The sequence below is a fragment of the Cydia strobilella genome, chromosome 16, assembly GCF_947568885.1.
Source record: "Cydia strobilella chromosome 16, ilCydStro3.1, whole genome shotgun sequence".
NCBI lineage: Eukaryota > Metazoa > Arthropoda > Insecta > Lepidoptera > Tortricidae > Cydia > Cydia strobilella.
Genome location: NC_086056.1, coordinates 9,891,565 through 9,914,512, shown reverse-complemented (window position 1 = coordinate 9,914,512; position 22,948 = coordinate 9,891,565). Strand labels below are relative to the sequence as shown.

General features: G+C 35.5%; 2 protein-coding genes across 2 annotated transcripts; one reads left to right on the top strand and one right to left on the bottom strand.

The window, feature by feature from the left end:
* Positions 1-5,885: 5,885 nt before the first annotated feature.
* LOC134748310 (dimethyladenosine transferase 2, mitochondrial) lies at positions 5,886-12,533 on the bottom strand. The gene is made up of 7 exons (XM_063683065.1): positions 11,869-12,533; positions 11,551-11,692; positions 10,159-10,298; positions 9,394-9,543; positions 8,959-9,098; positions 7,940-8,104; positions 5,886-7,523 (listed from the first exon to the last, which is right to left on the bottom strand). Exons 1-7 carry the CDS (start codon positions 12,271-12,273, stop codon positions 7,367-7,369), a joined length of 1,299 nt encoding a protein of 432 aa, XP_063539135.1. The 5' UTR covers positions 12,274-12,533; the 3' UTR covers positions 5,886-7,366.
* Positions 12,534-14,025: 1,492 nt separating this feature from the next.
* Positions 14,026-21,841, top strand: LOC134748319 (uncharacterized). Its single transcript, XM_063683081.1, has 5 exons — positions 14,026-14,176; positions 15,694-15,801; positions 15,992-16,069; positions 18,219-18,307; positions 21,223-21,841. The coding sequence occupies exons 1-5, from the start codon at positions 14,104-14,106 to the stop codon at positions 21,457-21,459; spliced, it is 585 nt and encodes a 194-aa protein (XP_063539151.1). The 5' UTR covers positions 14,026-14,103; the 3' UTR covers positions 21,460-21,841.
* Positions 21,842-22,948: the final 1,107 nt, after the last annotated feature.

Genomic DNA, 22,948 nt, shown 5'->3' with positions numbered 1-22,948 from the left:
CGCCTCCTACCTATGATGCCACCCGGTCCGTGATAAGGACAAAGCATGGCACTATTTTCTCTTTCCTCTTATAGGAATCGCAATAAGACTATTTTTCTGTATCAAAGATCGTGAGGCCCTTGGAAACACTAGCATGTGACGTCACAATCCAATTACCTGCTCTTTATAGTTTTATACGGATTTTAAAATTGTGTCTAAAAATAACTGCTTCTGCTGTTAACTGCTAAGAGAAACGTAGACTTATCTATTAATCTTTTGGTGGTTTATTTCATGCATGGTGTAGGTAAAATAATTTATTTTAAATACAATCAAATACCCTATTACAGTCTTATATGTCAGTCTAGTCATACATATTGAAAAATAAATTAAAGATTACAAATATAGTCATGGGCGTGGGACAGCAATATACATATAGTTGGTCAAACTAAATTGTCACTAAATAAGAACAAAAAAAACTATACTCATCCTTTTCTTTTGGGTGCTAGTACTAGTGTAAGACAAAGATAGTATGATTCTCTCTGTCTATGTTTGAAATGAGACAGTCCTTTGACAAACTATAAATACGCGAGTGCCATAGAGATAGGAACGGGCGGGTAAATGTACGAAATTATTCGTGCCTAGCGTCCCCACTTTTGTAGGTATTAAGGCTGGCGTCCATTTAGTAGAATCGCGTCGAATCGAGCCACGTTGAGTCGAGTCGCATTTTTTCCTTGTGCGTTCATCACAGACGAATCGAAGCGAGTCGAAGTCACGGGCGCCTGTGCTGAGGTCGTGCTTGTACAGTTGTCGATGATGGATAGTTCGGACGATGAAATGCTACCTAAACTCAAAAACGAAACCACCCGTCATCACTCATCCGCTACCCCGCGTCCACTGAGGCGCGCCGCCGCCGAGTCGAGTCGAAATCGAAACGCGTAGCCGCAGAAATTCGCCTGACGAGCAATGCGCGCGGTAGATTCGAATCGGCGCGCCGCGGTCCTTTGTCAATGGACGTAGTTGCATAGAAAATATAGGAGGCGAATTATTGCGATTCGATTCGATTCGCCTCGGCGAGTCTAGTGGACGCCAGCCATTAAATGTTCTATTAGTAGTAGGCTCAAGCCGAGCAGTTTCGGCGTCAATAAGTGCAGTGACACTTTGAAACGCAGCTAACATTCCTAATGGTTCCCGCTAGAGGACCTACTCGCCCTTAACTTTTGAGTTTCTTTGAGCTTCCTGTACTTGATTTTTTATATGATCTCCTTAACAGTATTCGATTTATGACAAATTAACATTTATCAACTTACCTAGGTATCTGCGAAAACAAGTTTATTGCTTAAAAAAACTAAGTCCCCGGCAAGCTCGGTTCTCCATACAAACATAGTTAAGCTCTTATTTTAAAACGACTAGCTAGATTGCTCTGAAACTTTGTACTTCAATAGGATAAGGTATATCTAGGTATGTAATTAGTTTATGTAGATTCAGATTCAGAAGAATCAGAAGACAAAACTTGTTTTTGCTCTATTTCGTTTGTTTTATATACTAGAGCTATATAAACTAATTACAGACCTAGATATATCTCATGTCATTGTAAGTGCAAAGTTTCATTACAATCCAACACGTAGTTTTAATATGAGAACGAAACTCCGTTTGTATGGGAAGGTGAAATTCGGAAGAGCTCGCCGGGGACTCTTAAGACAAAAGTTAAAAGTAGGTGGCATTGTGTAGTTACAATTAACCCTCAATGGTAGCTGCACAGTCGGCGTGCAGCTACCATTAAGGGTTAGGTAAAGGTATCGCTTGGCAGAATGTTCCAAATGTGTTCTTTTCTTGTGTAGGTATCCTACTGCCTTTTACAAATTTTAATAGTCTTTTACAACAGTTTCATTAGGTAGTTCATCGTCAGGTAATTCAAGCAATCATACTGTTGATCATGATGATTGATAATGACTAAACAATATAAAACATATGAACAAAAATGAAATGAGGATTCAATGAAATCTTGAAATGGTCTACCAGTGCTAGATATACTTACCTATTTATCTTTGGTTTTTAGGCGACCGCCCTGTATTAGTACTTTCAGAATTGTTCAGGTAAAAGTCATGAATGTTCCATGACAAAGTCTGATGTTTTGATACGAGTCTATGGCCAATATCAATTGCGTACAGCAATTTATCAATATCAGTATCAGTGTGCGACTGTTTATGACATAATTAGGTACATACCTAATATCAAAGGGATGCCTAAGTGCTTGGGAGTATGACTACAGTTTATGCTCTACATTATCAAAGAGAAGGTATCCATTATCTTCCATTATAATGTGCAAGAAAAAAAAATTATATGCAAAGTAGCAGTTTCTCTAGATGGCATTATTACAGCGTCCATTCAAAGTAAATTTAGACAAAATAGACTTATACGTTAGTTATATCAAAGATAGATATAACTCCGTAATAGATGGATATAGTCTAAGGAAAAAACGTGCCTCGAAAATCAAGAAAATTTGATTTTGACGGTTTCGTTTGTTATTTAACAATTTTAAGATGTGTGACAGTGAAAGAACATGGGTCAAAATCATAAAAATAATTAATGCAAATAAAAATTATCATTTATATTTAAATACATTTTATCATATTTTTATAAATCTTTAGTTTAAAGGTGTGTCGATAGATGGCAGTGAATTTACTGGGGTTACAAAATTTACTATGACCATTAGAGCGGTACTGTCATAGTAAATTTTGTAACCCCAGAAAATTCACTGCCATCTGTCGACACACTTTAAAACTAAAAATGAAGATTTATAAAAATACGATAGAATGTATTTAAATACAGATAAATGATTTTTTTTATTTGCATTAATTATTTTTATGATTTTGACCCATGTTCTTTCACTGATATGCGTTAAAATTGTTAAATAACAAACGAAACCGTCAACGCCATCTATACGACTGTAGGCCAAAACTAGTAGCGCCCTCTGAACGAGAATCAAATTTTCTTGATTTTCGAGGCGTTTTTTCCTTAGACTATCCATCTATTACGGAGTTATATCTATCTTTGCTATCACAGTACCGCTCTATCTTATTATATCCTCTTTGGTTATATCTACTTAGTACCTACTTTGATTACGCTGCGTCTTACCATAGAGTAACTTATACTAGAGCGGTACTGTCATAGTAAATTTTGTAACCGCAGTAAATTCACTGCCATCTATCGACACACTTTAAAACTAAAAATGCAGATTTATAAAAATACGATAAAATGTATTTAAATATGGATAAAAAAATTTTTTATTTGCATTAATTATTTTTATGATTTTGACCCATGTTCTTTCACTGATGTGTTAAAATTGTTAAATAACAAACGAAACCGTCAACGCCATCTATACGACAGTAGGCCAAAGCTAGTAGCGCCCTCTGATCGAGAATCAAATTTTCTTGATTTTCGAGGCACGTTTTTTCCTTAGACTGTATCCATCTATTACGGAGTTATATCTATCTATGGTCTTACGTAAGCGAACAACTCGCGAACGCGAAGCGAAGCGGCGCGGCGGGCCCACGGCGTTCGCGTTCGCAACGAAATCGCCCGCGTAGGACACTTCTATATGTATCAAAGGATTGATTCACCTCGCGCCGCATCGCTTCGCTTCGCGTTCGCGCGTTGTTCGCCTACGCAGTACGCTGCGTTATTGTGACGCTGTGAGAACTGCATCTAGTGAGACAGCTATTTTCACAGGGTATTTATTCTCTGTTCTCTGCCTACGTACACTCTCTCCACAAACCACAGCATTAGAAAGAAGGTAAGCGATCTTGACGTGTCTTTTTATTAAAAATAACTTTTGAAAAATAAGTCAGCAAATATGTTACAATTATAAATCATATACATTCTTTTGCTTTCATAAATAATATAAACTATTTTTTTTAATATTTCAAAAATCGTTTTTCAATATTTTTCAATAAAAACACAAGTCAAGATTGTTTACCTTTTTTCTAATGCTAAAAAAACGAACTATATACCTCTCGCGTCGAATAATGGTCCCTATGACAGTTCCTTCAAGTCTCTTAATTGGGCTTAATTAAAAAAAAAACCGGCCAAGTGCGAGTCGGACTCGCCCACCGAGGGTTGCGTACTTTTTAGTATATTTGTTGTTGTAGCGGCAACAGAAATACATCATTTGTGAAAATTTCAACTGTCTAGCTATCACGGTTCATGAGATACAGCCTGGTGACAGACAGACGGACAACGGAGTCTTAGTAATAGGGTCCCGTTTTTACCCTTTGGGTACGGAACCCTAAAAATAATTGAAGGAATATGTTTTTACCGTATTTTAATTTATTACTTAGCGCCACTTGCACCATAGGGTATTTGACTACTAGTCAAATCAGTTCCTACCAAAACGATTTTACTACTATGGAATTTATATGAAACACTAGCATGTGACGTCACGATCAAATTTATTAAGTGGGATGGCGCAAGTGGGCCTTAAATGTTTCATTTATAAATAAATGAATGTGCTAAACTTCCTAAAAATGCCTACAAACATTTTACGTGACAGCTACTCCATGTAAAAATGAACTGCCCATACAACTATTTTCGGTCGCCGTTACGACGCAAATGAGTAGACACCGTTTTTTTCCGGTCACAATTCCAGTCGCAGTGTCGTCGCCGTTACGACACCGTTACCAGAAATGGGGAAGAGTCGACGCAGACACGTTTTAGTTTTAACGTGTGGTCGCCGTGGTGCACCCATTATTACCAGTTTTTTTCGGTCACAATGTTTTGAAACAGTTCAGTAACGGTTACGACACACTGTGTATAGATTTGGTCACAAACTGAACGCAAAGTTAAAAAAAGGTTTCGACCCTTTATGACCGAAAAGTGTACACATGGCGACCACACTTAGTTACTGAAACAATTCTGGTCGCATTGTGTGCACACTGTTACCACACTAAGTAACCAAAACTGTACACAGTCGCAAAGTGTAGTAATTGTTACGACACATCTGATAAAAACATTGCCAGTTTTAAGAAAAACTGACATACATAACATTAATGCTAGAAATAAGCATAAGCTTGCAGTACCCTTCACTCGGCTCCATAAAATTAAAAAATCATTCATGGGTAACCGTGTAAGATTTTATAATAAAATTCCAAATATCATCACTGAATTATCTGTTAATAAATTTAAAAAATATGGGAAACGTAAACTTATCTCTAAAGCCTATTATAGCACATATCAAGACTACATGAATGATGAAACACCGTGGGATTGTGATTGAAAATAATTAATTATTTATTATCGTGTTTATAATGATGAAATTGATAATTCAATGAATACCTATATTAGGTAATCCGTATTTTTTGACATTTAGATTTTTATTCTAGAAAGTTTCTAGACTAGTGTTCTTTTATACAATTTTGGTATTTGACGATCCTTTTGTAAATTCTTATTATTAAGTTTGACATTTATTATAATTTAATGTTTTTAAGAATAATAATAACTGCATCAATAAATTGCTCTGATATTTAGATTAAGGTAATATTTAAAACTTGACAATTTAGAAGTGCTTGTTGCTAGGCCTATTTGAATAAAGAATATAATTGATATTTAGTTACTACTTTCTGCGACCAGAATGGTTATATGGATGTTATAGGGACCATTATTCGACTACATGCTATAAAGGGCTGCCGGCGGCCTACATGCAACTGAGAACGTTAATTTGAACAGGTTGTTTCGCCATCTCTATTGTTGTATTTTCTGGGCACCTTTTTTTCTATCGAGTGCAAGTTTTATGTTTATGTATACAATAATAAGAAACTAACACCAGACAGCAATGTTCAGTAATGTATTATGTATAATGATCTAATATTGTTAAAATGTAAATATGTATTGTTAATAGAAGAGATAAACACTTATATCCTTTTTGGTGTTTTATTTATTTGAAAATAATTAGGCACGTATAAAATAGTATTAGATTTATACACATTTAAAAAAGTGGAACTTACTTATATTTTTATTTACCTCGACAAATCAAATCCTGTGAATAACTGAATATTTTGTGGCGACCGTCAATAACTAAATAATAGACAATGAACTCTATTGCCTAGGACATAGGGGTGACCAATGGGCTCCATTTTTTAAATCTGCAAGTTACAATTATAGTTCGTAGTTAAGAACCTGTGGTGGCAACCAAACATTAATTGAATGTATAAGTTGAGTTAAGTCTATTAGCAAAGAGAATTTAGAATAGAGGCGTATTGTCAAAGTAAATTTTGTAGTCAGTAAATTTACTGCCATCTTTCGACACAGGATTAAATCTTTTAGAACGCCATTTAACTTTGATCCTTGTTCTTTAACTGATATGTGTTAAACATCAAAGGTGTCGCCATCTACACGAGTATGGGCCAAAGGTATGGCGCCATCTTTTCGAGCGATGGTATTAGACAATTTCGTGCTTCGATTTTGACAGATAATGTAGATGGCGCTGTACGGTTCGTAAATTTTGCGGTAAACATATAGCGCCATCTAGTTCAGTTGTTAAACTCGGGGGCACGACTTTGTTTTATACTTAACACCTTTACTACAATCAAAAACACGACTGAAAACTGTTAAGGGGATCCCATGCCCCAATGACCTTCGATCTGAATTCCGTAGTTTTCTGATGTTTTTTGTAGCTTATCATAATAAGAGCAACGGCTTTTAGCAATATAGTATCCCATATTTACTTCAAAGTTCATTATTTTGAGATATTTGGCATAAAAGTTGATAATTTTAGGCCAAAAAACTGGTTTTCTGGCCATAACTTTTGTGTTAATTAGTTTAAAATTAAAACCTTAGACACATTTTTAGAGACGTCTAAGACGAACCCAAATATGTTGATTTCGTACATGTAAGATCTTTCACAGCAATTGAGATACGAAATAAGTGTTTTTTCAGACAATGTTTAAAAAAATCAAACAAGTATTCATTTCTTTCAAAACCCGGTAGACAAGAATGGAGATAAAAGATTGAAGAACTGATAGCCGTTTGTCTTATTATTCTATATCTAGTGCAAAAGTAGGAGATACGATTCAAAACTTGAAATGAAACGATGAAAATTTCGGATAGCCCCTTAAACCCAAAATAGTGAAAATTGAGTTTCGTACATTGACCTGCCTGTTTCTATCTCTCTCTATCGCACATAATTATATAGCTATCCCGCTCGCGAAGTGTCATTGACATCCGGCATCATGGGCGGGACGGCAAAATTATTACCCGTGTGCGATAAAGATAGGAACAGGCGGGTCGGGTCGATGTACGAAATTCCTCGTGGAAAGCGTCATTTTTGGTCGACTAGACTATAATAATTATAACAAGATTACAGGCATGTTAGGTACAACTAGCTTAAATTCAATCAGGTCTCGTTTTCGGTATCGGAACTTTCAATGTCGTCTATAGGCGAGCCTATACTAGTTTTCTCGTCGTCTTCAACTGCGGTCACGAACTTTGGTAGATTGTTCTCCATGGATACCCGGAATGGACATTGCTCGAATTCCGGCCATGATATTAATCTGAAGCAATAAAAATATCGAAATAAACTCTCTGAAAGCAATAATAAATACACATAACTGATACATTTTTATTCGACGGCGCAACGCAAAGGGGGGTAATTATTAATTAATGTAATTATAATTTTAATAATCAATAATCATGTACCTACCAAAACGCGCCATATATTTCATTTTTGCCCCGCCATGTATACCGACCTTTTTCTTTTATAATAAATAAATCAAAACGACCTTGGGGTTTTAAATGTTGACTGTCATTGCGGACGCGGTTTCGCATAAGTGTGCATTGGAAAATCAGTTTTAACTTGGAATGTAGATATGAGGGTACAGTAAATAATGAAATGAGGTTTCTTAGAGTATAAAAAGCCATATGCATCCACATGACAAAGAAAAACTTAGTTTAAGATGTAAAAACGTACTTTTTAAACACGGTAATCTTCTGCTTTAGGTTGAGGTCCCCAAACTCGGTGAATATCGTCATGTGCGGCAGCGGCGCGTCGCCGGCGCCCGGCGCCAGCCGCCGGTCCGAGTCCGGCGGGTCCTGCCCCGTGATCAGCCACACACCGCAACCAGGTATCCATTGTCTGCAAACATATAACTTTGTAAACTGAAATAGCTTAGACGTCACATACTAAAGAAAAAGCGACCAAGTCGCCGAGGCCGGAATTGAACGAGGGCGTTTTCAGCTTACGCGGCTAACGTCCTGTCCTGGCCGCTAGACCCCCTGGCCACGGCGGTAACCTTCCCAAATACTCTAGTATATGTTGTCTTTGAAAAGCTAGGCGCCTGTGACCAACTCAAAGGGCGAGCAGTATGTGTTGCACCACCACGAATCCGTTACGAGATTACGGACAAGCGAGAGAGATGAGAACACATAGATTTTGATTTAGTTTTACAAGCGTTTATTTACTTTTATCTGTTTCTGTCTGACTGGACCACTTTACAGTTTCCGATTGGGATGAAATTCCGCATAATAGGTACCTACGTAACTTCGGTAGCAATATGATATTATTGTACTACCACTACCATCAAGCTGCTTTGATGACGGAGAGCACAATACCGCTCTCCGTATCTACGTCTATAGACGTATTGTAAACGAGAAGCGCTGAAGTGCTGCGTATCATAGTAGTAGGACCGTCGGGTCGCAGATGAATAAAAAAAAGCAATCAAAGCAAAGCGGAATCCCATTATAACGCACAAACTTGGGTGCACAGACTGACTTAATTTACTATCTTCATCTGCGTGGGGTTTTTTTTTAAATTGTAAGCTGACCGGCGATTGACCCTTGTCACACCTGATGGAAAGTGAAGACAGAGCCTAAGATATAGCTCGCCAATTCAGTAATAGCCTAATCACTCTTGCTTTGGCGGTCGCTGGATCTCTGCATTCGTTATCGAGCTGTATAATTTAAATTGTATACAGTAATAAACATACTTACTCTAACATTGGAATCACCCTTGTGGACTTGGAAAACATGTGAGGCTTGAAGAAATACCATAGCAGGGGCAAATACTCAGGTGGAACTGGCAGCTCTTGTTTTTGGGAAATATTCACCAAGTACAAGCGATGTTCATCCATCTGCAAAATATATGTACATACTTTAAAAATGTAAGGACAAGGGAATAGAAGAGAAAAAACCGATAATTTAAAACCCTGTGCTTGATTGGCACTTTTGCTTACGATGTGCAACGTCGCGGCAACAAAAACAGCAGGCGCCTTTTTTTCAAGTTTGTATGACGACGTATCAGCACCTACCGCTGCTGAGCGTTAAGCAGAACAGCAGCTGACGATAGCTACAGCACAGCTTATTTGACAGAATGATTACCCATGGTGTCATAAATTAATATTTATTTTTAATAATCTTAATATTTACCAGCGTCACCCTCTTGTTGGTTGTGGGATGTGTCCATGGTAAGAAATGCACTTTTGGTACATTTGCAAGTACTTTGAAATCAAATAGAAGCTGAAACAGAGTTGGTACTGCCATATGTTTTCTATTCTGTATCTCATTGTCCGTGAGGAACTGGAAAAAAAAATAATTATGTAAATTAAACAATTTTAATTTTAATCAACAAGTATAGGCTTGTTGATTAAAATGAATTTTACATAATACATAACTGCTGAATAGGTCTACAGGTCTAGTCTGTTAAAATAGTTTTAATCATAGTTAAATAATGAGTAACTATCTCGGTGATCAAAAGCGAGGTTTAGACTAGCAAGAACTTGCATGTAATTTACGTTACATTGCGGTATCTGATCAACCTTTTGAATACAGTTTACTTTAGTAGTCGGCAATGTAACTTAAATTGCATGCAAGTTCTTGCTAGTCTAAACGTCGCTAAAGACTTAACTAGTCACCTTTCACACAAAACAATAATAAATCAATATAATAATTTGTTTTGGATTTGGGATGTTACAGAAATATGCATGTCAATCAACTAGGTACAGTTGAAGGCAAAAATATCGAACCATACAAATGGCTCAATATGTGAACATGACTTTATTGTCTAAGGTGTATGAGCGTACAGATATTTTTGAAACTGGGAAAGTATATATATTTATGCCCTTGACTGTACCTAACTTTATTTTGGGGTTGAAAACATTTTAGTATAAAACTAAAAAAAAAATATTAACTTACTTCATAGTGATGTCCAGGCATAGTGATGAACAGATCTGGTCTGCCTAGATGGCTAGTAGTGTTGTGAAACACTATGGTGTTTATTAAATGTTTCACAAAAGACAGGCCAGGCATTGATCCTACTATTGTAACCACTCTATCTGGAAGATAAATGATGTAACATAGTTAAGTCATTGTCATGTTATGTAGTTTTGTTTATTGGACTTACAGTACAGGTTGTACTTGAGACATTATAAATACAAACAAAATGTGTACAAAGGTCTCGTTCCAGTTCCATTTTCTAATAATAATAATCATGTTGACATAAAGTTATTTATTTATTTATTTTATTTATTTAAGGATCACCAACGGATAATACATCTACACAATAAGTAATTACCATAGAGTAACTTATACTAAAGCGGTACTGTCATAGTAAATTTTGTAACCCCAGTAAATTCACTGCCATCTGTCGACACACTTTAAAACTAAAAATAAATATTTATAAAAATACGATAAAATGTATTTAAATATGGATAAATGATTTTTTTTTATTTGCATTAATTATTTTTATGATTTTGACCCATGTTCTTTCACTGATATGCGTTAAAATTGTTAAATAACAAACGAAACCGTCAACGCCATCTATACGACAGTAAGCCAAAGCTAGTAGCGCCCTCTGAACGAGAATCAAATTTTCTTGATTTTCGAGGCACGTTTTTTCCTTAGACTGTATCCATCTATTACGGAGTTATATCTATCTTTGGTAATTACATAGGAGCAAGGATATTTAACATTACCATAGAGTAACTTTTACTAGAGCGGTACTGTCATAGTAAATTTTGTAACCACAGAAAATTCACTGCCATCTATCGACACTCTTTAAAACTAAAAATTAAGATTTATAAAAATACAATAAAATGTATTTAAATATGGATAAATGATTTTTTTTATTTGCATTAATTATTTTTATGATTTTGACCCATGTTCTTTTAATGATATGCGTAAAAATTGTTAAATAACAAACGAAACCGTCAACGCCATCTATACGACAGTAGGCCAAAGCAGGTAGCGCCCTCTGATCGAAAGTCAAATTTTCTTGATTTTCGCGGCACGTTTTTTCCTTAGACTGTATCCATCTATTACGGAGTTATATCTATCTTTGACATTACAGATGGTTAGCCACTTATAAATATAGGTGACCACAAGCCCACAGGTCACAGTTATGTTTCAGTAGTTATCTATTTTTAAACATTACTTATTAGAATTAAATATAATGTTTTAACTTGAAAATATTTCAGGCAGTTCCAATGTATGTAGTATTGGGTGTCAGTGTTGGGTTTTGAGACTGAATTCTCTTGAGAAAGTATTAAATCCAGTTACAATTAATAAAATTGAACAAGGAAAATATACCAGGATCATCAGTTGTCAAGTCGCCCAATAACTCTTGAATTCTGTTCCCTTGGTCCATCTTATCTTGAAATGCAAGCTTCCACATCCCAAAAAAGTCTGCTATTTTAAATTTCACTCGTCCAGGATAATTTGATTGTAACTCCTGTAAATGTTTGTATATTTAGGTTTTAAAAAATGGCTGTATTATGTGTTCTTTCTAAATATTTTAGTATAAAAATTCAAGTGTGTACTGGGTAAAATTGTATTGATTCTCACTGTATTGCCTAACATCAATATGGCTTATGAATAAATAAATAAAAAAACAATAATGATGCTTACTTTTAGATATTGAGAAAAATGACTAGACATTTCATACATGTAAAGATGACTTTTTTGACACTGTAGTAATTCCTTACTCAAAATTCCCAATCCTGGATTAACTTCAACTATTGGAGAGTGTATTATAAGGTTTTTCTTTACAGCATGGACAATTTCTTTGGCAGTACCTTCATTTATAAGGTACATACTCTCAGGAGCTTTGTATTTCCTTAAAAGAAACTTCGGTATCTGATTTTTAATACTAGCATAATCAGGTGTATTTTCAATGTAGTTCATAACATCTTGGGCAACTTTCGGAGGTGGTTTTTCGTCTTTAGCTTTATTTAATTTATGTCGCAGTCTTACAGAGTTCCGAAACGTGAAATTTATCACACAGGAAGGAGTGTATTTAACTGATTGTATCATGTTAAACTTTTAAAGTTAACCTTTTTATTTATCAGTGAATCTTGTTGGTTATTTGTCCCGATTAAGCGACAACAACCAGCAGGCACTCAAAACCATGTAATAGTTAATTAAAATTAATCAAGTTAAGATTTGATTCTAACTATTTAGAATTGTGGTCCTTCGTTTATTTGGAAACAGCAATGAAATATAATAAAAGCATGATTCATATGTAAACACCAGTAACCATCAGAAACACAGTAAATCTAAAAGTAATATGTATACTGTCAAACAAAACAACTGAAACAACTGTCAGACTCAGACCTCAGACTGTCAACAAAATGTGACAACGTTGTGACATGAAAGTTAGAATTTAATATATATAGTTGGTCAAACCAAATTGTTAGTAAATAAGAACAAAAAAAACTATACTCATCCTTTTCTTTTGGGTGCTAGTACTAGTGTAAGACAAATATAGTATGATTCTCTTTGTCTATGTTTGAAACGAGACAGTCCTTTGACAAACTATAATTGCGTTCTTGCGTTTAACCGCTCCAGACTACGCGGCGCGAAGCCGCGAACGTGAGTGTGGAGTCGATTTCGCTGATTAGCGATCTAGACTCCACACTCGCACTCGTGGCTTCGCGCCGCGATTTGCGCACGTGTGGAGGACCCTTTACATAATATAATGATCAGGAGATCCCCTGTGTTTTTTTGAAATTTATTGCTATTAATGCGTTACCAATAAGATACCTTTTTGTTCTCATTAAGAAAAATAATGGAATGTTACGACGAAAAATCTCATGCGATGCAGTATCATTAGTGACCCTACACACTAGCGCTTATCAACGCGCGTTAAAAAAGCGCTTGAATCCGCCCGCACGCTAAATTTGATTTAAAGACCAAGGCTTAAAGTTGACAATCCAACAACACTTGATAAAAAATGCTACCGCCATCGTGTGAATAAACACATGTTTCCATTTGTGTCATTCAAACGCTTTTTTAATGCGCGTTGAAATAGCGCTCGTGATTATGAGGCCTTATATCTGAACGTATACATTTCCAAGTAAAGGTTGCCAGAGAAAAAAAACATTGTATCGATCTGTATCTATAATAGTCGATCAAACAAGTTTGTCAGTGGAAAAAGGCGCGAAATTCAAATTTTGTATGGGACGTCTACATTTTTTAAATTTGCCGCTCTTTTCAACTGACGGAAATTGCTTGACAGAGTGTAACAAAATACAGCTAGAAAGGGCATTAAACAGTTGATTACATAGGTAGAGGGGCAGACTTAACGCTACAGAGTAATATCTTCCTGACAACCTTTGCGTATATGTTATGACATATGCGGTCATTATATCAAGAGAAGGCTCTTAATAGGTAGCCTCTATCGGACAGTTAAATTGTCAAAGAATAAGGCAGCATGCTATGATTGAACGACTAGAAAGAAGAAACAGAAGTCTAAAGTATTCAGGCACAATCAACGAAAGCAATAGGTTGCTGTTAATCTAAGAGTAGTCACTTATTTACATACATACTTGTAGCACCTAGTACATACCTAGTAGTATGGGAGAAACGTCATTCCTTTATCTGTAGGTAATTTTACATTTTCCACGAGTCATGGCGAAAATTAATTATTACTTTTGACTTGTAAGTAATTATTAGTCAACGTCGTCCAATGCATCAGATTTAGAGTGGCTGAATTGGCGTTATCAGGTGATAATATTGTACTCGCCTATACTTAAACATACATACTAGTACATACCTACGTTGGCGTGCGCCTGTTGATATAATATAATTTCAGTTTCAAAAGAATTTGTCGTCACGCGCGAGTATATTTTGTTAACATAAAAAATGTTTCTGTTCAATCTTATACTGCTGCTGGCGGCAGGAAATGTTGCAGCCGCGGTGGTATTTGAGGATTGTGGTGAGTTCTTTTAAACTGCTCTACCCGCTGAGTTGCTGAAGTCTAAGTAAAGTTGTGTCAATCTCCAGAACGTTCTCCGTTTACTGTGGGAAATAATGTCGAGCGCGAACGTTTCCCATACAAAACGGAGAATAACGTTCTCTAAAACGGCACAACTAAGCCTTGGTTCCATTTGGTGGCACAAGAAACCTATTCTAGAAACTGATGTTACCCACTACCCACAAATCTAAATTATTTCAAGCAATCAATACAAGCAAATAAATACATTTCAGGATTTCGTCACCACTAAGAAATAGCTGTTTTACCTATCCGGGGTTAATTCACTACCAGGTTCGGAACTGACACACCTAACATAATTAGGTTAGTTATATAGTTAGGTGTTAGGTATATTGCAACTCGCAAGCATTGACTTAAGTACTTAAATAAAAGTAAATGGGCATTTTCACTTAAAATGTACCATTTACTTTTTTTCGAAAATCCATAAAATTTTGGGTTATTTCTACTCAGAATCACGAGGACTATCGATGTAATAAGAAAAAATGTTTCCTAAAAAAATTACAGTTTTGTGGCATTTTTGTAACGCACATACATTTTGTATGGACCGTTACAAAACTGACACCCAAAATTTGTATAAAAAACTGAAGACACTTTTTTTCTTTGTCTCATTCAATAGTACTCGTGATTCTGAGTCTAAATTGAATCTGTTCGAACTTTTAATTGAACAATGAGTACTCGTAATAATATTAATCAAAGGTAAATAAATATAAAACATAACAAAGTACCTATAAGTGCGTAGTACGTACCCAACCCAAGTTTAATAGTTTCAGGTAAATAGAAGACAATTATGTAACTAATAGTTTACGCGTAGGTACATAATTTTACAAATATTATGCTGTAGTTGTGAAAAATCTCTACGCGATTCCAGTTTATAATGTATAACAGAAGCGTGCTGAAACTAAGGTTCCCGTAATCTGTTAATCAAGGTAAAGAGATAAGTAATAATATTAATCATCAGAATCTACCAATCTAGTAGTACCTTAACCTACATAATAATACAACACTAACTAGATACGCTACGCGTACGTAGACGTAGTACTCAGGGGCTCCATACTTGATGGTAAGATTAATCGCTTCGATCATTTTGACGAAAATCGTGACGATCGCTCGATTTGGAACTGAACTCTACTGGTAAGATGAAATTGGGCGTTTTCTAAAATAAATATTGAAAACCTTTTCCTTCAAATCTGGACATTCTTGGGCTCATTGTACTCAGAATCGACAGCATTCTCCATCCTGCCATTAAAAAAAATCACAAAATGTCCATTCCATCACGTTTTAGTGTGAAAACATTTTTCACTTGTAGGTATGTGCGTGACGTAGTGGAATGTACAATTTTCATACAGTCGGTCCATGCTAAGTTTTCATGTCAAGTGACTTGATTTGCCACTGACTTGTTTAAACTAAATACATACATATGATATGGGATAAGTTTGATTATTGATTTCATCTTTGTCCAGGATCAGCGTACGAATTGGATGAAGTTAACATAGATGGGTGCGGCATGAGGCTGCCCTGCGTAGTTACCTTGGGCGAGAATGTTCCTGTCAACGTGAAGTTTTATGCTGGTAAGTATAAGGACAGGCTCCGTCAAATACACGTGTTTTGGATCTTATTACAATGTAAAAAGCCAAATTGTCATTATAAGTATCTTGAGGGTGAGGTACTCCTAGGAATGGTAACATACACAAATAAAGTTTACCTTCCCTTGTACAATCGATATAAGTAGTTGGATTAGTAAAAAAAAACTTGTTTCAGGCTTCTCATCAACGCAACTCGACCAGGATGTGGTGATCAATATCAACTTGGTAAACTTAAAAACAAATGTTACTCCAGGTAAATTCGCCAATTTACTTATTTTCTCAAAAGTAAGGGTTCCGTAGTCCAAATGGCAAAAACGGAACCCTTATAGTTTTTCGTCATGTCCAGCTGTCCGTCCGTCCGTATGTCACAGCCATTTATCTCAAAAACGATTAGGTATATACCTATCCTATATATATTTGAGTCCTTTTGGAACATAATAGGTGTATTTCTTTTTCTGAGCCGCCACTAAGTTCAAAGATTCAAATTAAAAAGTATTTCCTTCCCCATCTAACATAAAAAATTTAAGAAAAAAAAAGCTGAACAAAGATTTTCCATAAAATTATTTTGAACACGAGATCGGTTGACCTAATTATGATTTTTCCCCTCACAAGCTCGGAAAGCCGTCTTTTATCCTTTAAAACAAGCGGGGAAAAACGCATTTTATCCACTAGTGGAGAAAGTAATTTGACCTTGGATGGAGCGTGTTTAAGTAGCTTTTGACAGATAACAAAACGTAAAACGCTCATAATAATGGTTCGTTCGATATTAATTATCATTAAATAAATGGTTAGAGAATTTAATAAAGAATACTAAATTTAGCTTTATTTAATGATTTTAAGTCATAAACCTTAAATTCCATAAAAAAACATTTTTTTTTAAATGATGTTGAATGTAATTCTGAACGCACAAGTTGAGTCGATGCAATTTCAAAACGCATCGTCAGAAATGTCAACATTGTCAATAAAATTTTCCTCACCGATTCCGACACGTAAAAATACACAACTTCCAGAGCTTTCTGTTACGAGTATAATATCGTATTATCGTAAAATAATGAGTGATTCCAGTGATGAAGATGATCTAACGCCTGTGGATGTTGCACTTTCTTCGCTATAGTGAGGGGAAAAGTTTTGTGTTACACACTGGTGCAAATGTATTTTACTTCTCGTCTGTTGAAACACTCGCTACGCTCAGGATTCTATTTTAGAACCACTCGCTTCGCTCGTGGTTCAACTATAGAATCCTTTCGCTTGCTCGTCGTTGCAATTCCACACTTGCGGGTAAAATACAACTTTGCACCCTTGTATAACAAATAACTATTTTAGCGTCGCGCGTTTGTAGTGCCGGAAAGATACGGTTTTTTGCAGTTTTTGCTTGTATGGCTTTGGCTTATGTACGGAACCTTCCATAATACGTGGCCCGACCGACACGCACTTGGGCGGTTTTATAACATTGTACCTGTACCTATTCTAAACTGAAATAAATAATCATACTGTTAATAGTAGATTGTTAATAACCAAGCGATGAAAGGCACTCAATTGAAATGATGCCTTTACGAGGAAAGTAAAATGCATGTGTTTTTTAAAAACATGACTAAGTATACATTTTTATAGTATTTCTTGAGGGTACTTTCAATTAATTATTTAGGCAAAGTATCGTTATTTATGGAATGGGGAGTTAAATATCAGAATGGAAATTTTATAACAAATTCATTTAAACCTAAATTTCAATTCCTTATCGTAAAAAAGTAAAAAAAATTGTACTTGGAACGTAAAATGCTTTAGTGCAGAGACGTGTCATTTTCTGCACACCTTTTAGAACAACAATGTCCCTCTTTCAGAGCATGAGAAATGAAAAATATATTAGTATTGTCTATTCTCATTCTCAACCAGCGACAAGTCAAATGTGACATTTTTGTCACATCTCTACATCCGGTCCCTTTCGATCATTTATTACTCTTTGATTCATGGCCTCTGCCCATTAGCCGCCTATTTTTGTGTCGTCCCTATTTTTATTAATTTTACTATAAATGTTCTACACTATTATTCTATTATTTATACAAGTTTTTAAATCATTTATTGTCCATTAATGTTAAATAAACCCAACAAAAACATAAATGTGAAATGAGAGCCAAGTTCAATATTAAGAATATGTGTCGTTTTTGACTCGCCGACAAAAGAATTTAGATATATTATGCAATCTATATGGGTGCCAGGTTCTGCGCTGTAGAAAATCCTGAAATCATAAAGGATTTGACTTGGCTAGTTTTTTCTTTGAATTTGACTGGTAAGAGAAGAGCCACCACCCCCCTCCCCCTGCATAGAAAATTGTAAGGAAAGGTGCTAAGCGAATAGTATTGCTGACTGTACCTACTCGTTTCTTATTACATTTCTTTATTTTTCAGAGCCCTGTGTAACTGTACATTGTCCAGTAAAAACCAACGCGGTTACTTCTTTTACCAGCGTTATGACTGTGCCCACCAATATGGCTTTGGTAATTAATTATTGTTTACCTATCATTCTTTGAATCCCTCAATGAATTAACGAGTATAGGATCATTTCAACAATATGTTTAAAAAATATATATTTTTATTTTAGAATATTAAAAATACCATATAATATTGTTAGTACCATCGTTATAGCTATGTGTTAGTAAATACATTAAAAATAAAAACAAAACTTTCGACAATGAAATCACAATCCAATAAATTAAACATGGCGATATTGTTCGGCGTATGAACAGCTCATTTTCGCCTTTGGGATTTTGAAACACCGGTTGTTGCAGGAACGCCAATGAGTGTCACTATAGCTTCTGTACTAGGTTGCTTTATTTCCGATCACATCACCGCCTTTAGCATCTATTAAATTAAATAGGTACAAAAATAAAATACAGGATACAACAATGACGAAGTGGAGGTAGAATGGCCCCGTGGCAAAAAATTAATTACTTACTTACTTATGCATCAATGCCATTCGTACCTACCTATGTTTTTATTCTTATATAAAAAATGTAGTTCCATTTAGAACAATGGATTCTAAATTTTAATTAAATTGAGAGCTACGATGGTCGGAGCCGTGGTTGTTTTTCTGGTTATTTAAATTCATCGCTTTAAGGTGGGATCAGACGGTTCACTCGAACGAATGTTCACTTGTGAATGTTTCATTTTCCTTTCATTTCACGTTCACACGGCTGCTGGAAAGATTATTCATTTTTTCTTTCATTTGTGTGTCTTGGTATAAGTTTAATTTGTGATCATTTAATAAAGATTTTAACAAGCAAGAAGCAAAGAAAGCGTCGACGGTGGTAGGTGCAGCTATGGATCGCTCGAAGAATTTAAATTGGAGCCTCGAATAAGTCGAATACATTGCTAAGAGAACTAGCCGATGAAGATCCGGAATCGTATTGCAATTATTTGCGGATGAATAAAAATAATTTTGAAGAATTTGCCCACAGCATTCGAGAAAAATATGCAAAACCCGAATGAACGTTCACTCTGTGTTCACACTGTTCATTTTTTGTTCATTCGGAATGCGAATAAAAGATGCCGAATGAAAATATCCAACACTGTTCGATTGTTTCACTAATGAATTCATTTTTTACTTTTGGTTCATTTTGTGTTCAAACGTGTCACTTTGAGTGAAAGATGAATAATGAAACTAGATAATTTTTAAGAAAAAAAAACCGACTTCAATTGGGGATGCCGTTGAAAGGTTACTTATTGTTGATGGTGCACTCCAGACAATGAAATGAAAAAGACAGCATCTTTTGCCTAACTAAAATGAGGTAAAACCACCCACGTTTCTAGTAGCATTTCTTTTCTATAAGGGTCATAGTTCTAACCTAACCTAACCCAATGTTCTGATAGCATTTCGTTTCTGTAAGGGTCACAGTTCTAACCTAACCTAACTCACTTTTCTGATAGCAGTTCGGTTCTGTGAGGATCGCAGTTCAAAAAAAAGTCCAGGTCCAAGTTTGGGTCTGGGTCCATACCGAAGAGAATAAATCACCAAACGTGAACTATGTGTCGTTAAAGAGTTCCATTCTGATCATCATCAGCAGTTCCACTTCATCAAATTTCACTTTTCTATGTAAAAGCTGGATTTGTTGATGAAAATACGAAAATCACTATATGTATGCCTTTCTTATTTGAGGAGTTCCCTCGATTCCTCATGGATCCCATCATCAGAACTCGAGCTTGACAAAAATGTGTCTTGAAAACCTAACTTGCTTACCAATCATAACGAAGAGGACAAATCGCCAAACGTGAACTATGCGTCGTTAAAGAGTTCCATTCTGATATTTCTGATCATCATCAGCAGCTGAACTTCATTAAGTGTCACTTTTTTAAATGGAAATGCTGGATTTGTTGATGAAAATACAAAAATCACTATATGTATGCCTTTCACATTTGAGGAGTTCCCTCGATTCCTCATGGATCCCATCATCAGAACTCGAGCTTGACAAAAATGTGTCTTGAAAACCTAACTTGCTTACCAATCATAACGAAGAGGACAAATCGCCAAACGTGAACTATGCGTCATTGAAGAGTTCCGTTCTGATCATCATCAGCAGTTCCACTTCATCAAATGTCACTTTTTTATATGTAAATGCTTGATTTGTTGATGAAAATACTAAAATCACTATATGTATGCCTTTAACATTTGAGGAGTACCCTCGATTCCTCATGGATCTCATCATCAGAACTGCGTTTTGACCAAAACGGGACCAATCTGTATGTATATACTTACAATCAAAAAAAGAATTTTCAAAATCGGTCCAGAAATGACGGAGTTATGGAGTAACAAACATTAAAAAAAAAAAAAATACATACAACCGAATTGATAACCTCCTCCTTTTGAAATCTTGAAGTCGGTTAAAAATGAATGAATAACCGTCTGATAGCACCTTTATAGCATAATTAAGTATGTGTGTTAGAGAACTGACGCTTAGCTTAGGTGTAAAAAAAAACAACATTGCGCCACAGTTAATTACTCAGTCATACATATAAATGATGACACATATATATCACGTTAGTACGTTCCAGCATCGTGGCGTACTTAGGTACTAAAAGCTTGCTTGAATTCAACAGTAAATACTGCTGATAGTTTGGATGCTATCATGAATTATAAATTAGCCGGTTGTATCGCGGTGGTAAGCCCGTCAGCTGATGACTGAACATGTAAAATTTTTTTTTAAAACTCCCGATTGATATTTTGAATTTTAAAAAAAGTCAGCCGGTTGTGTCGCATCTTGTGTGTAAATTTTTTTTTTACAGTCATCGCCTCCCGATTGATATTTTTAAAGTCAGCCGGTTGTGTCGCATCTTGTGTGTTGTATCTTGGTCTAACTCTATTTTGCTGTGATTGGCCGAAATAATTTTAACGCTATGAAATCCTTATGATTTCCAGAATCAACGGGGCTATTTGCGTTGGCGCGTATACAATGAACAAGGGAGACAAGTACTGTGCTACGCCGTGCTTGTGCAAACTCAGAGTCCACTGCAGAAGATTCTTCGTCAGGCGATGGCCCGCGTCCAGGACACGGCCACACCGAGCCACTCCCTTAATTTGAGAAACGTAAATGCCACAGAGCTATCCTACACAGAGAAAATTGGGAATGGTCACTATCAGACAAATAGTAGATAGTTCGACTGTTAAGAATACATGTAGCGGCAAATAATCTATCATATTTTTTCAGATATATTTGCATTAGTTTTTTGGCAATTTAATGGTAAGCCGTTTAGGCTTTAGCGATTTCGATGAAATTTACAATAGAGGGGCGTATGAAAACGACAATTCGATCAAACTAGGGTACATCATGATCGTGATGATGAAACAATCATTGTTTATATGATATAAAGTCTAATTTCACGAATTTTCGAATGAATGCCTGCAAAAAATTAGCAATAAGTATGATAGATTTTTTTCCGTTACTGGTACTACTGTACATCTATTATACCTAAAATAGAAGGCAAAGTGATAATGAAAAGATAATGACAGACGTAATAAAACTGTGATTTACTGATAATGTATTGTATTGTACCTACTTAATTAATGTATTTGTTAGAGAAAACTAAAGATAATGATTAGTTATTTTTGAAATCATAAATAATATGTATTTTAATAGTTGGTAAAATGGCATTCATTACAAATGCCAAAAAGTAAACAATTTGTTATTGTTACTAAAATACTAGTATTTAATTAAAAGAAGTTTCTAAACAAAAAAAAATTACGTACGTGTAGGATGTATATATGTATAGGACGATTTTATGAACGGAAATTACGGACTTACGGAGTAATAAAAACCCAAATTGGTTTGTTTACACTTTTTGCAATTTCTTTTAGATACCTTTTTCCGATTAGAATTCAGGGGTTAAACTGTGCGCCGCGGGTGCGCCGTACCGTAGACAAGAAAGAAAAGGCGCCGTGAGGCAATATTGCTTTCGACTGTACCTAACTATTTCAAATAGCCTAGCTAGTTTAAGGCGCCGAGATAAAAAAAATAATTTGCGAGTGCGCCGCGTATTGAAAAAGATTGGGAATCCCTGGATTGGAAAGTAATTATTATTATTCTTAAGTTCATCCAGTATATCCGGGCAGTTTAGGCATATGTTTAATGCACAGCACAAGGGGCACAATGAAACTTTTTAGAATATAATTGGCAACCCGCACTCAGGTCCAGGACCCAGGACCTGACCTGTAACTATATTGTTTCTAAATAGGTATTATGTTTGGTTATCGGATGAAATTCCTAATTAAGACATTAAATCTTATTAGATACAATAGATACTCAAATAAAATTCATCAATATCAATTAAATTAATGCGTACTTATTCATGCATTAAATATATCAATCATTGTATTAATGCGTTCAATATTTTGTTCACACCAGCTCGTAATGGCTCTCTTTGTGTTTCAAGAACTATTCTGATGCAAATTTTGAGTTGTTTGCTCATGTTGGCCAAATTTACTTTAATGTGATGATTTTGAGTGATAAATATTTAATAACGTTCATTTGAATTTCATTTGAAATTTTAGGGTTCCGTACCCAAAGGGTAATAACGGGACCCTATTACTAAGACTCCGCTGTCTGTCTGACCGTCTGTCACCAGGCTGTATCTCATGAACCGTGGTA